The following is a 13,928-nucleotide window of genomic DNA, read 5'->3' on the forward strand; positions in this document are numbered from 1 at the left end:
GAAAGGAAAAAATAGATGGCTCAACAGCAATCTTGTAATATTAATGGACCCTCTTATTCATCAGAAAGGAACTAACTCAGCAAAGTAATCTGAGAAGTGAGTATGTAAGGACCATATTTGAACTTGATAATAGATTGTGCCAGGTACTGTTCTCAGTGCTTTATATATTCACTTGATTCTCATGACAACCCCTTGAGTTAGGTACCATTGTTCCCTTTTACAGAGAAGAAAAACTAAAGTTTACAAAAGTTAAATAATATGTCCAAGATCACAGAGTTTGCAAGCAGCAAAGATGGGATTTTATGTTTTTGTTTTTTGTTTTTGTTGTTTGTTTTTTTGTTTTTGTTTGTTTGTTTGTTTTTGAGACAGAGTCAGACTGGAGTGCAGTGGCACGATCTTGGCTCACCGCAACCTCTGCTTCCTGGGTTCAAGCGATTCTCCTGCTTCAGCCTCCCAAGTAGCTGAGACTACAGGTGCTTGCCACCATGCCCGGCTAATTTTTATATTTTTAGTAGAGATGGGGTTTCGCTATGTTGGTCAGGCTGGTCTCAAACTCCTGACCTCAGGTGATCTGCCTGCCTTGGCCTCCCAAAGTGCTGGGATTACAGGCGTGAGCCACCATACCTGGCCTACAGCGGGGATTTTAAGCTCTGTAGTCTGGCTCCATGATTTATGTCCTTAACGACTATGCAATACTGCCTTTATGTCTTATTTTATTTTATTTTATTTTACTTATTTTTTAAGAGACAGAGTCTCATTCTGCTGCCCAGGCTGGAGTGCAGTGTTGTAATTATAGCTCACTGCAGTCTTGAACTCCTGGGGTCAAGTGATCCTCCCGAGTAGCTGGGATTACAGGCACAAAGAACCGTGCCCAGCTCCCTGCCTTTATTTCTATTCAGGGAAAAAAAAATGTTCCTGGCAGCCTTTTCTTCATCTTCTAATTTAAAATATTATTCAACTAGCTTTTCTCTCAGGGAAAATGTTTCCTGAGAAACCTCAGAAGAAAAAATTGTTTCTCATTTCAATGAAAATGGTGTCATAATAAGAAGCCCTGTAAAACCACAGACACCATCAGCACCAAATCAAAATGCAGTATCGATCAAGCCATAATACCCATTCTGTGTAAGTAACTACTTGGCAGGCTTTCGGGAGATCAATATGTCATTTCATTTGTGAGAGGACTATTAATCTCTACAGGTAATAAAATTTAGATTTCACTAGTCCAGTTGTGAAGAGAAGCCAATAATCAAACTCATATACACAACAACATAATGAAAAAGGATAAAAAATGAGGACTTCCTCTTAAGACATGGTCTACTAAAGAAAACAAAGATGAACATTCAGAATCAGCATGTGCTTGAATCTTCTCTATTATCAGAGGTTTCCAAGATAACAAAATACAGCATAGTGGTTGCAATGACTAGAGGTTTTTTTTTGAGACAGAGTCTCACTGTGTCACCCAGGCTGGAGTGCAGTGGTGCAATCTCAGCTCACTGAAACCTCCGCTTCCCGGGTTCAAGCAATTCTCCTGCCTCAGCCTCCTGAGTAGCTGGGATTACAGGCACACGCCACCACGCCCGGCTAACTTTTGTATTTTTAGTAGAGATGGGGTTTTGTCATATTGGCCAGGCTGGTCTCAAACTCCTGACCTTGTGATCCGCCCACCTCGGCCACCCAAAGTGCTGGGATTACAGGCATGAGCCACTGCACCCAGCTGCGAGTTTTAAAGAAAAGAAAAACAGAATAAAAATTTTAACAGTGAGTTACATATACATCTGATGAGTAAATATCTCCTGGTGAAATTATAAGAACACTTATCTAAGAGTGGATAATAGGGTACACACTTTGGACAAGCTGAATTGGACAAATACATGGGTCCAAGGTGTTACTTTCAGGAATCCTAAACCAAGTCTCTGTAGGAGAGGGGATAGAGTATGTCCAGGTCGGTGTTAGCTTGGAGTCCAAAGGAAGAACTGTTGAAACTAGGTAAGAATGCATCTGACTCAAGCAGCAGAGAAAGGCAGTGCAGAGGAAGGAGAATGACGCCCAAGGTCAGCGGGAATGGCTGAGATCTATATTACAGAGAAAACGGGATGGCATTAAAGGAGAAATGAGAAAACTGCTAAGCACTCATTCTGCCAAATTAAAACTACCACGAATGGCCAGGCACAGTGGCTCATGCCTGTAATCCCAGCATTTTGGGAGGCCAAGGAGGGCAGATCACCTGAGGTCAGGAGTTTGAGAGCAGCCTGGCCAACATAGTGAAACCCCGTTTCTACTAAAAATACAAAAATTAGCCGGGTGCGGTGGTGAGTGCCTGTAGTCCCAGCTACTCGGGAGGCTGAGGCAGGAGAATTGCTTGAACCTGGGAGGCAGAGGCTGCAGCCGGCTGAGATTGTGCCACTGCACTTTAGCCTGGGTGACAGAATGAGACTCTGTTTCAAAAAAAAAAAATTAAAAAAAATAAAATAAAACTACCATGAACTATTCCTCTGGGCATCTTTGCTTAATATTACCTCAGATAGGGATTAGGCAAAAACAAAAGGACCTGCAAATTGTCCCAATCAAACAAATCTTTCTTTAGCCATTGAAGTTAGGCTCTAGAATCTGTACTTCATATGCTCTATTGCAAACTTTTGTGCAGATTTGGGTGTCTAGTTTTGTTTCTGTTTCTGTTCCTAGTAAAAACTCCTTTTGAAAAAACTTTCAACCAGGCGCAGTGGCTCATGCCTGTAATCTCAGCACTTTAGGAGGCTGAGGCAGGAGAATTGCTTGAACCTAGGAGGCAGAGGTTGCAGTGAGCTGAGATCGAGCCACTGCACTCCAGCTTGGGAGACAGAGTGAGACTCTGTGTCAAAAAAAAATTAATAAAATAAAAAACCTTCATCTCAGCTAAACTAAATGCATGGTGCTGGTGGTGACAATAAGACTAACACATGTATCCGGGCCTTGTGCACCTTCAGCAGAGATAAAGTGAGAACAGGTAAGTGGGGGAATCAGAGTGAATCAAGACTGGGCATTTGAGCCTGACATGGTGGCTCATGACTGTAACCCCAGCACTTTGGGAGGCTGAGGTGGACAGAAACCCCAACTCCACTAAAAATACAAAAATTAGCCAGGCATGGTGGCATGCACCTGTAGTCCCAGTTACTCAGAAGGCTGAGGTGGGGGAGGATTCCTTGAGCTGGGAAGACGGAGCCTGCAGTGAGCTGAGATCATGCCATGGCACTCCAGCCTGGGAAACAGAGGGAGACCTTATCTCAAAAAAAAAAAAAAAAAAAAAAAGCTGGGTGTGGTGGCTCATGCCTGTAATCCCAGCACTTTGGGAGGCCGAGGCAGGCGGATCATGAGGGTCAGGAGTTCGAGACCAACAACAACAACAAAAAAAAAAGACTGGGCGTTTTTGTTTTTTTTTTTTAAGGAGACAGAGTCTCACTTTGTCACCCAGGCTGGAGTGTGCAGTGCAGTGGCATGATTGTAGCTCACTGCAGCCTTGACCTCCTGGGCTCAAGCAATCTCCTTGCTTCAGCCTCCCAAGTAGCTGGGATCAGAGGAGCACACAACCACGACTAGCTAATTTTTTTTTTTTTTTTAAACGGAGTCTTGCTCTGTCGCCCAGGCTGGAGCGCAGTGGCGTGATCTCCGCTCACTGCAAGCTCCGCCTCCCTGGTTCACGCCATTCTGCCTCAGCCTCCTGAGTAGCTGGGACTACAGGCGCCTGCCACTATGCCCGGCTAATTTTTTGTATTTTTAGTAGAGATGGGGTTTCACCGTGTTAGCCAGGATGGTCTTGATCTCCTGACCTCGTGATCCGCCCACCTTGGCCTCCCAAAGTGCTGGGATTACAGGAGTGAGCCACCTCGCCCGGCACAATTAGCTAATTTTTATTTTTATTTTTTGAGACAGGATCTGTCTCTGTAACCCGGGCTATGTGCAGTGGTGCAATCTCAGCTGACTGCAACCTCCATCTCCTGGGCTCAAGTGATACTCCCACCTCAGCCTCTTGAGTAGATGGGACTACAGGCTCACCCCACCATACCTGGCTAATTTTTGTATTTTTTGTAGAGTCGGTGTTTCGCCATGTTGCCCAGGCTGGTCTCAAACTCCTGGGCTCAGGCGATCCTCTCACATTTGCCTCCTGAAGTGCTGGAATTACAGGCGTGAGCCATGGTGCCCAGCATCTGGCTAATTTTTACTTGTGGTTTTTCCCTCATTTAAGTTTTTGACCTTCTGGTTATTTAAAGACAGCTACAGGCCGGGCGCGGTGGCTCACGCCTGTAATCCTCGCACTTTGGGAGGCCGAGGTGCGTGGATCATGAGGTCAGGAGTTCAAGACCAGTCTGGCCAAGATGGTGAAACCCCATCTCTACTAAAAATACAAAAAATTAGCCGGGCACGGTGGCAGGCACTTGTAATCTCAGCTACTTGGGAGGTTGAGGCAGAAAAATCGCTTGAACTCGGAGAATGGAGGTTGCAGTGAGCCGAGATCGTGCCACTGCACTCCAGCCTGGGCGACAGAGTGAGACTCCCATCTCAAAAAAAAAAAAAAAAAAAAAAAGAGCAGCTACAATGTATTGCCTTTCCACCAACTATATTTTCACTTCTCCAAGTTAACCAGAGGTACTTGTTCAGCCTTTATTTTATTATTATTTTTTGAGATGGTGTCTCTGTTGCCCAGGCTGCAGTGCAGTGGCATGATCTTGGCTCACTGCAACCTCCACCTCCCAGGTTCAAGTGATTCTCCTGCCTCAGCCTCCTGAGTAGCTGGGATTACAGGTGCTTGCCACCACACCCGGCTAATTTTTTTTTTTTTTTTTTTTGAGACTGAGTCACACTCTGTCACCAGGCTGGAGTGCAGTGGCATGATCTTGGCTCACTGCAACTTCCGCCTCCCAGGTTCAACTGATTCCCTGCCTCAGCCTCCCAAGTAGCTGGGACTACATACAGGCTTGCGCCACCACGCCCGGCTAGTTTTTGTATTTTTAGTAGAGTCGGGGTTTCACTATATTGGCCAGGTTGGTCTTGAACTTCTGACCTCAGGTGATCCACTCACCTCAGCCTCCCAAAGGGCTGGGATTACAGGCATGAGCTGCCACTGCGCCCAGCCCCAGCCCTTATTCCTGTTTGGTTTCTGGGTCTCTCCCCATCACCATCCTCTATTCTACTGTCCTCTACTGGAAACCCTCCTATCTATCAGTACCTTTGAAGTATGCTACCCAGAACGGGACAAAGATGCACTGAAGGTTAGAACTATTAACTCCTGGCGGGCGCGATGGCTCATGCCTGTAATCCCAGCACTTTGGGAGGCCGAGGTGGGCAGATCACTTAAGGCCAGGAGTTTAAGACCAGCCTGGCTGACATGGTGAATCTCCATCTCTACTAAAAAATACAAAAATTAGCTGGGCATGGTGGTGTGAGCCTGTAGTCCCAGCTACTTGTGAGGCTGAAGCAGGAGAATCGGCTGAATCTGGGAGGTGGAGGTTGTAGTGAGCCAAGATCGCACCACTGCACTCCAGCATGGGCGACAGAGCAAGACTCTGTCTCAAAAACAACAAAAAAACTTGTAATTTCCTTGATGTGAAACTGTATTTCTGTTAATGTAGCCAATGAACACATTGGTTTTGGGAGTAGCTACAGATTTGTACAGCAATCAATTGGCATTCTTAGCTACTTAATTTACAGGCCAAGTAGATCTAACCAGGTATCTACTTAGTTCTCTGCGATTCTTGGAGGTCAAGTCCAGGAAGGTGGAACAAAGAAAAGGTAGGCCAGGAGTGGTGGCTCACGCCTGTAATCCCAGTACTTTTGGGAGGCTGAGGTGGTCGGATCACTTGAGGTCAGGAGTTTGAGATCAGCCTGGCCAACATGGTGAAACCCCGTCTCTAATAAAAATACAAAAATTAGATGACCATGGTAGTGCATGCCTGTAATCCCAGCTACTCGGGAGACTGAGGCAGGAGAATCACTTGAACCCAGGAGGTGGAGGTTGCAGTGAGCCAAGATTGCACCACTGCACTCCAACCTGGGCGACAGAGTGAGACTCCATCTCACAAAAAAAAAAAAAAAGGGGGCCAGTAACAACAAGGTGAAACCCCGTCTCTACTAAAAATACAAAAATTAGCTGGGTGTGGTGGCACATACCTGTAGTCCCGGGTACTCAGGAGGCTGAGGCAGGAGAATCGCTTGAACCCATGAGGTAGAGGTTGCAGTGAGCCGAGATCTTGCCAATGCACTCCAGCCTGGTGACAGAGCAAGACTCTGTTTAAAAAAAAAAAAGAAAAGGTAGAATTTTTTTGACTCACAGTACTTACCAATAACTGCTTTTTATTAGATTCTTAGGTGTTGTAACCCATAGGCTGTGAGTTCCTTGAAGACAAATCACTCCTCTTTGAATCTTCTTGTCCACACAATGTCTAACAAGTGACACTCTTAACTTGCTCATCACAGAAGTGTTTATCAAATAATTACATTTGATATTCTACTTTTAAGGAGATAAGTATTTTGCCATGTTACAGTAATGAATGGGATGGTTATTGAGGAAAATAGGGGGAAAGTGAATGCTTACCCCAAGTCTACAGTTGAGTCTCTGTGGGGATAATCTCTTCCCTGAAATGGTAAAATTTGTAATGTGGCCGGGCGCGTTGGCTCACACCTGTAATCCCAGCACTTTGGGAGGCTGAGGTGGGCGGATCACGAGGTCCATGAGGTCAGCAGTTTGAGACCAGCCTGACCAACATGGTGAAACCCCGTCTCTACTAAAAATACAAAAATTAGCTGGGCATGGTGGCGGGTGGCCTGTAATCCCAGCTATTCAGGAGGCTGAGGCAGGAGAATCGCTTAAACCCGGGAGGTAGAGGTTGCAGTGAGCCGAGATCATACCACTGCACTCCAGCCTGGGCAACAGAGCGAGACTTGTCTCAAAAAAAAAAAAAAAAAAAAATTAGCCATGTGTGGTGGCACAGGCCTGTAATCCCAGCTACTCGGGAGGCTGAGGCACAAGAATCGCTTGAATTTGGGAGGCAGAGGTAGCAGTGAGGTGAGATCACGCCACTGCACTCCACCTGGGTGACAGCCTTAAGACTCTGTCTCAAAAAAAAAAAAAAATCTGTAATGTTGAAAACAACAAAATCTGGGTTTTGAAGACAATAATCTTTAAACATTAACATCTCTTCAACTCTCGGTCAACTCACTTGTTACAAGTGGCACATTCTAAGTAGCTACTAAAGATCAGGCTTTTTTTGAGACAGTGTCTTGCTCTGTTGCCTAGGCTGGAGTGCAGCGGCAGGATCGTAGCTCACTGTAGCCTTGACCACCCAGGCTATTGATCCTCCTGAGTAGTTGGGACTACAGCCATTCACCACCATGCCCAGGTAATTTTTTTTTTTTTCTGTAGAGATGGGATCTTGCTACGTTGCCTAGGCTGGTCTCGAATTCCTGAGCTCAAGTGATCTGCCCACCTTGGCCTCCCAAAGTGCTGGGATTACAGGCATGAGCCACCACGCCTGGCTTATTTTTTATTTTTTTTGAGATGGAGTCTCACTCACTCTGTCGCCCAGGCTGGAGAGCAGTGGCACAATCTCAGCTCACTGCAACCTCCGTCTCCTGGGCTCAAGCGATTCTCCTGCCTCAGCCTCCCAAGTAGCTGGGAATACAGGCACACACCACCATGCCCAGCTACTTTTGTATTTTTAGTAGAGACGTTGGCCAGGCTGGTTTCAAACTCCTGACCTCAAATGATCTGCCCGTCTGGCCTCCCGAAGTGCTGGGATTACAGGCATGAGCCACAGTGCCTGACCTGGTTTTTTTTTTTTTTTTTTTTTTGTGAGATGGAGTCTTGCTCTGTCTCCCAGGCTGGAATGCAATGGTGCAATCTCGGCTCACTGCCTCCCAGATTCAAGCAATTCTCCTTCCTCAGCCTCCTGAGTAGCTGGGATTACAGGTACCTGCTACCACACCCAGCTAATTTTTGTATTTTTAGTAGAGACGAGGCTTAACCATATTGGCCAGGCTGGTCTCGAACTCCTGACCTCAGGTGATCCACCTGCCTCGGTCTTCCAAAGTGCTGGGATTACAGGCGTGAGCCACTGCACCCAGCCCTGGCCTGGTTATTTTTTTTTAAACCCACAGTAAACACTAACATTCCCAAATAGGTTAAAATACATTTTTATTAAATGTTAGAATAAATTTATACACAATTCACAAATTCTTTACAAAGAATTGCCAATCTTTTTCCAATTCTGTAGTAGTCTCTACACATTCAGAAATTCTGCTGTTAAACAGGATTTATAAAATATTTCTTTCAGAAAGCATCACAATGCTAATTTTAGGCAAATAATGTTTTAAAACTGAAGTCTTTGCATGGAGGTGAGCTCAAACACCCTTATTCTTTATTGCAGTGATGAAATAATGAGAAAAATAAACATTAAACTGACTTACTAAGAAAACAATGAATAAGTAATTCTGAAAACTTCTCAAATTCTCCTAAAAATTTTTATTACTTTCAGAAGCAATACTATTGCAAGGTATCAACAACCACACTATGTACCCAAATAAAATGAATGTCAGAAATAAAAATACTGTCACAAAGCAGCACCCCTTACTGGAAGATGTACTGAAGAAGTCTTATTACACTGAAATTTTATGGCACAGATCATAAACTCAGAGTCTCTTCACACATAATAACAATTCATCCATTTTGAAATGAGTAACTTCTCCTTTGTAGTGTTGCTAGTATAAAAAAAGGTACAAGTTCAAAATATGCTGGCAACATACAAAAGTGGCCAATAGTTTTGGTCTTTGAGAGTACACCCTGCAGTTTAACAAAGACTGGCTTTGAATCTTCCATTCAAAAGCACACTTCTCTTCCAAAAAGATGACTGCCCAACTGATGCCATCCCAGAGAGCAGATATCCCAACCACCAACTTGAAATGGCTGAACAAAGAAAACTAACCAATTACTTCAAAGATGGGAAGCAAAATCAATGTCAAGGTATTTAAAATCATAAGAAATTTTAAAATTCAATTTTTGAAAAATTTCCCCTGAGCTTTGGCTGCTTTTTATATACAGTCTCTAGTAACAGATGCATTCCATCGTTCCAAGTTGTACTTATAAACGCTATAATTCTTGGTGCTAAAAATAGGTAAGTTATGTCTTGAACAGCAAAGTGGTAGCAATTACATTTCATGGAAATCTTTGGTGAGATGCAGTCCTGCAGAAGCCTCCTTTGTTTCCCTCCTCATAATGTGCCTAGAATCTTCAAGTTATCTTCAGAGGAGAAACCACAAGACCATAATGAAGGACAAGCAGACCATCCTGAAAACGGGAGAAAAAAAGACGATTTTGCAGTTCTTTCAAACCAGTAATGAAAATGATCAAGTCAAAGCTGGCTTACTTTTTTTAATAATCTAACACTAAGGTGAAATTCTTTAATTTAAAGAAAATAAGTGGACCATATAGTTTCTTATTCACCAAACACTCCTTGTGAATGTGCTTTTTTTTTTTTTTTGAGACAGAGTCTCACTCTGTTGCCCAGGCTGGAGTGCAGTGGTGCAATCTCGGCTCACTGCAACCTCTGCCTCCCAGGTTCAAGCAATTCTCCTGCCTCAGCCTCCCAAGTAGCTGGGATTACAGGCACCCGCCACCATACTCAGCTAATTTTTGTACGTATGTATCATATGCATGTATGTATGTATACATTTATTTATTTTTTGAGTCGGAATCTTGCTCTGTTGCCAAGGCTGGAGTGCCGTGGTGCGATCTCTGCTCACTGCAGCCTATGCCTCCCAGGTTCAAGCGATTCTCCTGCCTCAGCCTACCGAGTAGCTGCAATTACAGGTGCGTGCTACCAGGCCCAGCTAATTTTTGTATTTTTAATAGAGACAGGGTTTTGCCATGTTGGCCAGGCTGGTCTTGAACTCCTAATCTCAGATGATCCTCCTGCCTCAGCCTCCCACAGTGCTGGGATTAGAGGCGTGAGCCAGAACACCTGGCCCGACACCCAGCCCCACTTTTTTTTTTTTTTTGAAGACAGGGTCTTGCTGTGTTGCCCAGGCTGGAGTTCAGTGGCCAAATCTGGACTCACTGCAGCCTTGACCACCTGGGCTCAAGCGATCCTCCCACCTCAGCCTTATGAATAGCTGGGACAATAGACACGCACCACCACCAGACTCATTTTTGTATTTTTTGTAGGAGACAGAGTTTCACCGTATTGCATAGGCTGGGCTCAAACAATCTGCCTGTCTCAGACTCCCAAAGTGCTGGGATTACAAGCATGAGCCATCTAGACCAGCTTGTCAATGTGTCTTTTTAATGACTCTCAGGAGCCAATTCTGAAACTATCATGTAGCCATAAACACAAACTAGAGTGCAATGGCGCGATCATAGCTCACTGTAGCCTCAATCTCCCAGGCTCAAGTGATCCTCCAACCTCAGCTTCGCAACTAGCTGGGACCACACACACGCATGTGCCACCATGCCTGGCTACTTAAAAAAATTTTTTTTCCCAGTATAAACGAGGTCTTGCTATGTAACCCAGGCTGGTCTCAAACTCTTGAGCTTCAAGCAATACCCCCATCTTGGCTTCCCAAAGTGTGGGATTACAGGTGTGAGGCACGCATCCAGCCCAGACTTTTTTTTTTTTTTGAAACGCAGCCTGGCTCTGTCACCAGGCTGGAGTGCAATGGTGCAATCTTGGCTCACTGCAACCTCCGCCTCCCGGGTTCAAGCGATTCTCCTGCCTCAGCCTCTTGACCAGCTGGGACGACAGAGGCCCGCCATCACGCCTGGCTAATTTTTGTAATTTTAGTAGAGACGGGGTTTCACCATGTTGGCCAGGCTAGTCCCGAACTCCTGACCTCAGGTGATCTGCCCACCTCAGCCTTCCAAAGTGCTGGGATTACAAGTGTGACCCGCTGCACCCGGCCCTAGATTTCTTAATAGACTATTTAAGCATTAGATTCTCCTAAAAAAGACTCAACTACTACAACGCATCGCAGATCTGTTCATTTCCACATAAATGCAGCTCACCATATAATAATTGCCAAAGCTCTGAAACACTTACTCATTTAATGAAAGCCTAAAATATATATGTTTTACTTCTGCCTTAAAGAATGCCCTCAGCTAGATGCAGTGGCTCATGCCTGTAATCCCAACACTTTGAGAGTCCGAGGTGGGCAGGTCACTTGAGACTGGGAGTTCAAGACCAGCCTGGGCAACATGGTGAAACCCCCCCTCTCTACTTATATAATTTAAAAAAAAAAAAAAAAAAGGAAAAAGAATTTTTTAAAAGAGTAAAGAATGCCCTCAGGGCAGTTAGGCAACTTAACCCCCATACTATATGATTCCAGATGCTATGTGTCCAAGTCTTTTTATCTACTTTTTGTGGCGTTCTATCTCCTTTCTTGATACCAGATCTTAATTCTTTGGCTCTCACCAAGGCTGCATCCAGCAAGCAATCCACCTTTTTTTTTTTTTTGAGATGGAGTTTCGCTCTCTTGCCCAGGTTGGAGTGCAATGGTGCCATCTCGGCTCACTGCAATCTCCGCCTCCCGGGTTCAAGCGATTCTCCTGCCTCAGCCTCCTGAGTAGCTGGGATTACAGGCAGGCGTCAACACCCACCGCTAATTTTTGTATTTTGAGTAGAGATGGGGTTTCTCCATGTTGGTCAGGCTGGTCTTGAACTTGCGACCTCAGGTGATCCGCCCGCCTTGGCCTCCCAAAGTGCTGGAATTATAGGTGTGAGCCACAACGCCTGGCCGCAATCCACCTTTTTAAGGGACTATTTCTAATTTCCTGCAGACTGGATAACTAGCTAAAAGGAAAGGTCATTGGGAAATGTGCCACAGACCTGAACTGAGCAACACAGAGAAGGGGCTGCAGCTCATATATCCTGTATTTCCAGTGCTGCTCTGGCTATTACTCTCTTTCGCTTCTTTGCTAAGCTTTTCCATGGCTCCACTTCCTCACTCCTCAACTCACTGCAATCTGGTTTGTGTTCCTGGCAATTACAGTAAAAACTCACCAGAATTCTAGAAAAAGGTTCACAAATTCAAGTGCCCACAAGGCCCAGGCCAGTAACATAAATGAATACATAAGTTAGGTATGTGAAGTCAATAGGGAATGTTGAAGACCAGTGGTAAACCAGAGAGAGCAGATGTCTATCTAAAGAAATTTAAACTCAAGGCCAGGTGCAGGGGCTCATGCCTATAATCCTAGCACTTTGGGAGGCCAAGGCAGATGGATCACCTGAGCCCAGGAGTTCAAGACCACACTGGGCAACATAGTGAGACCCCGTTTCTACAAAAAATACAAAAATTAGCCAGGTGTGGTGGCACATGTCTATATTTCCAGCTACTCAAGAGACTGAGGTGGGAGGATCACTTGAGCCTGGGAGGCAAAGGTTGCAGTGAGCCAAGATCATGCCACTGCATTCCAGCCTGGGTGACAGAGCCAGACCCTGTCTCAAAAACAAAAAAAAATAAAAATAAAAAAAATAAAAAAATTTAAACACAAGGCCAGGTGTGGTGGCTCATGGCTCATGCCTGTAATCCCAGCACTTTGAAAGGCTGAGGTTGGAGTATCACTTGAGCTCAGGAGTTCAAGACCAGCCTGGGCAACAAAGTGAGACCCCCATTTCTACGAAAAATAAAAAAATTAGCCAGTAGCACACCTCTGGTAACCAGCCACACGGGAGGCTTAGGCAGGAGGATTGCTTGAGCCCAGGAGGTTGAGGCTACAGTGAACCATATTCATGCCACTGCACTCCAACCTGGGCAACACGGCAAGACCACACAGCAAGACCCTGTCTCAAAAAAAAAGAAAGTTTGTTTATTTCATTCATTTATTATTTTGAGACAGGGTCTTGCTCTGTCGCACAGGCTGGCATGAATGATCAGAGCTCGCAACAGCCCTGAACTCCCAGGCTTAAGTGATCTTCTCACCTTAGTCTCCCAAGTAGCTGGGACTACAGGTGCATGCCACCATGCCCTGCCAGTTTTTGTATTTTTTGTAGAGACAGGGTTTCAGCATGTTGCCCAGGCTGGTCTCAAACTCCTGGGCTCAAGTGACCCTCCCGCCTCGGCCTCCCAGAATACGGGGATTACAGGTGTGAGACATCATGCCTAACCTGAGTACATTTTATGATGCTTGCACAATCATTAAATTGCCTAACAATGCATTTCTCAGAACATATCCCTATTGTTAAGTGACGCATAACTGCATATATATTTGCAGACTTAATGACTATGGTTTATTGTGGAAATCTTTATTGAATTTTTAAAAATAAAATTAATTAAAAACGTTCTTTTTGGCCAGGCATGCTGGCTCACGCCTGGAATCCCAGCAGTTTGGGAGGCTGAGGCGAGCAGATCACTTGAGGTCAGGAGTTCAAGACCGGCCTGGATGTCTAGGCAGAAGCCTGCTGTAGTGGCAGAGCCCTCACAGAGAACCTCTACTAGGGCAGTGCGGAGGGGAAAAGTGGGGTTGGAGCCCCCACATAGGGTCTCCACTGGGGAACTGCCCAGTGGTGCTGTGAGAAGAGGGCCACTGTCCTCCAGATCCCAGAATGGTAGATCCACTGAGAGCTTGTACCCTGAGTTTGAAAATGCCATAGGCACTCAACACCAGCTCGTGAGAGAAGCCATGGGGGCCAAACCCTGCAAGGTCACAGAGGTGGAGCTGCTCAAGGCCTTGGGAACCCACCCTTGCACCAGTGTACCATGGATGTAGGGCAGGGAGACAAAGGAGATTTTAGAGCTTTTTTTTTTTTTCTGAGACAGAGTCTTGCTCTGTTGCCCAGGCTGGAGTGCAGTGGTGTGATCGCTGCTCACTGCAACCTCTGCCTCCCAGGTTCAAGCAATTCTCCTACCTCAGCCTCCCAAGTAGCTGGGATTACAGTAGTGCACCACCATGCCTGGCTAATTTTGAGCTT

At 45.4% G+C, this 13,928-nt stretch overlaps 1 protein-coding gene across 3 annotated transcripts in view; it reads right to left on the reverse strand.

The window, feature by feature from the left end:
- Nucleotides 1-6,141: 6,141 nt before the first annotated feature.
- Nucleotides 6,142-13,928, reverse strand: part of PCGF6 (polycomb group ring finger 6) — a 50,065-nt gene continuing 42,278 nt past the window's right edge. For 2 of the 3 annotated variants that reach the window (XM_508012.7, XM_054660486.2), the window contains one exon: nt 8,148-9,313. In XM_508012.7, the coding sequence (XP_508012.4) occupies nt 9,257-9,313 (57 nt within the window). In that variant the 3' untranslated portion in view covers nt 8,148-9,256. Of the gene's footprint in view, nt 6,259-8,147; nt 9,314-13,928 lie in introns of those variants that run through there. The other variant, XR_008537610.2, reaches the window with a different exon arrangement.

The sequence above is a fragment of the Pan troglodytes genome, chromosome 8, assembly GCF_028858775.2.
Source record: "Pan troglodytes isolate AG18354 chromosome 8, NHGRI_mPanTro3-v2.0_pri, whole genome shotgun sequence".
Taxonomy (NCBI): Eukaryota; Metazoa; Chordata; class Mammalia; order Primates; family Hominidae; genus Pan; species Pan troglodytes.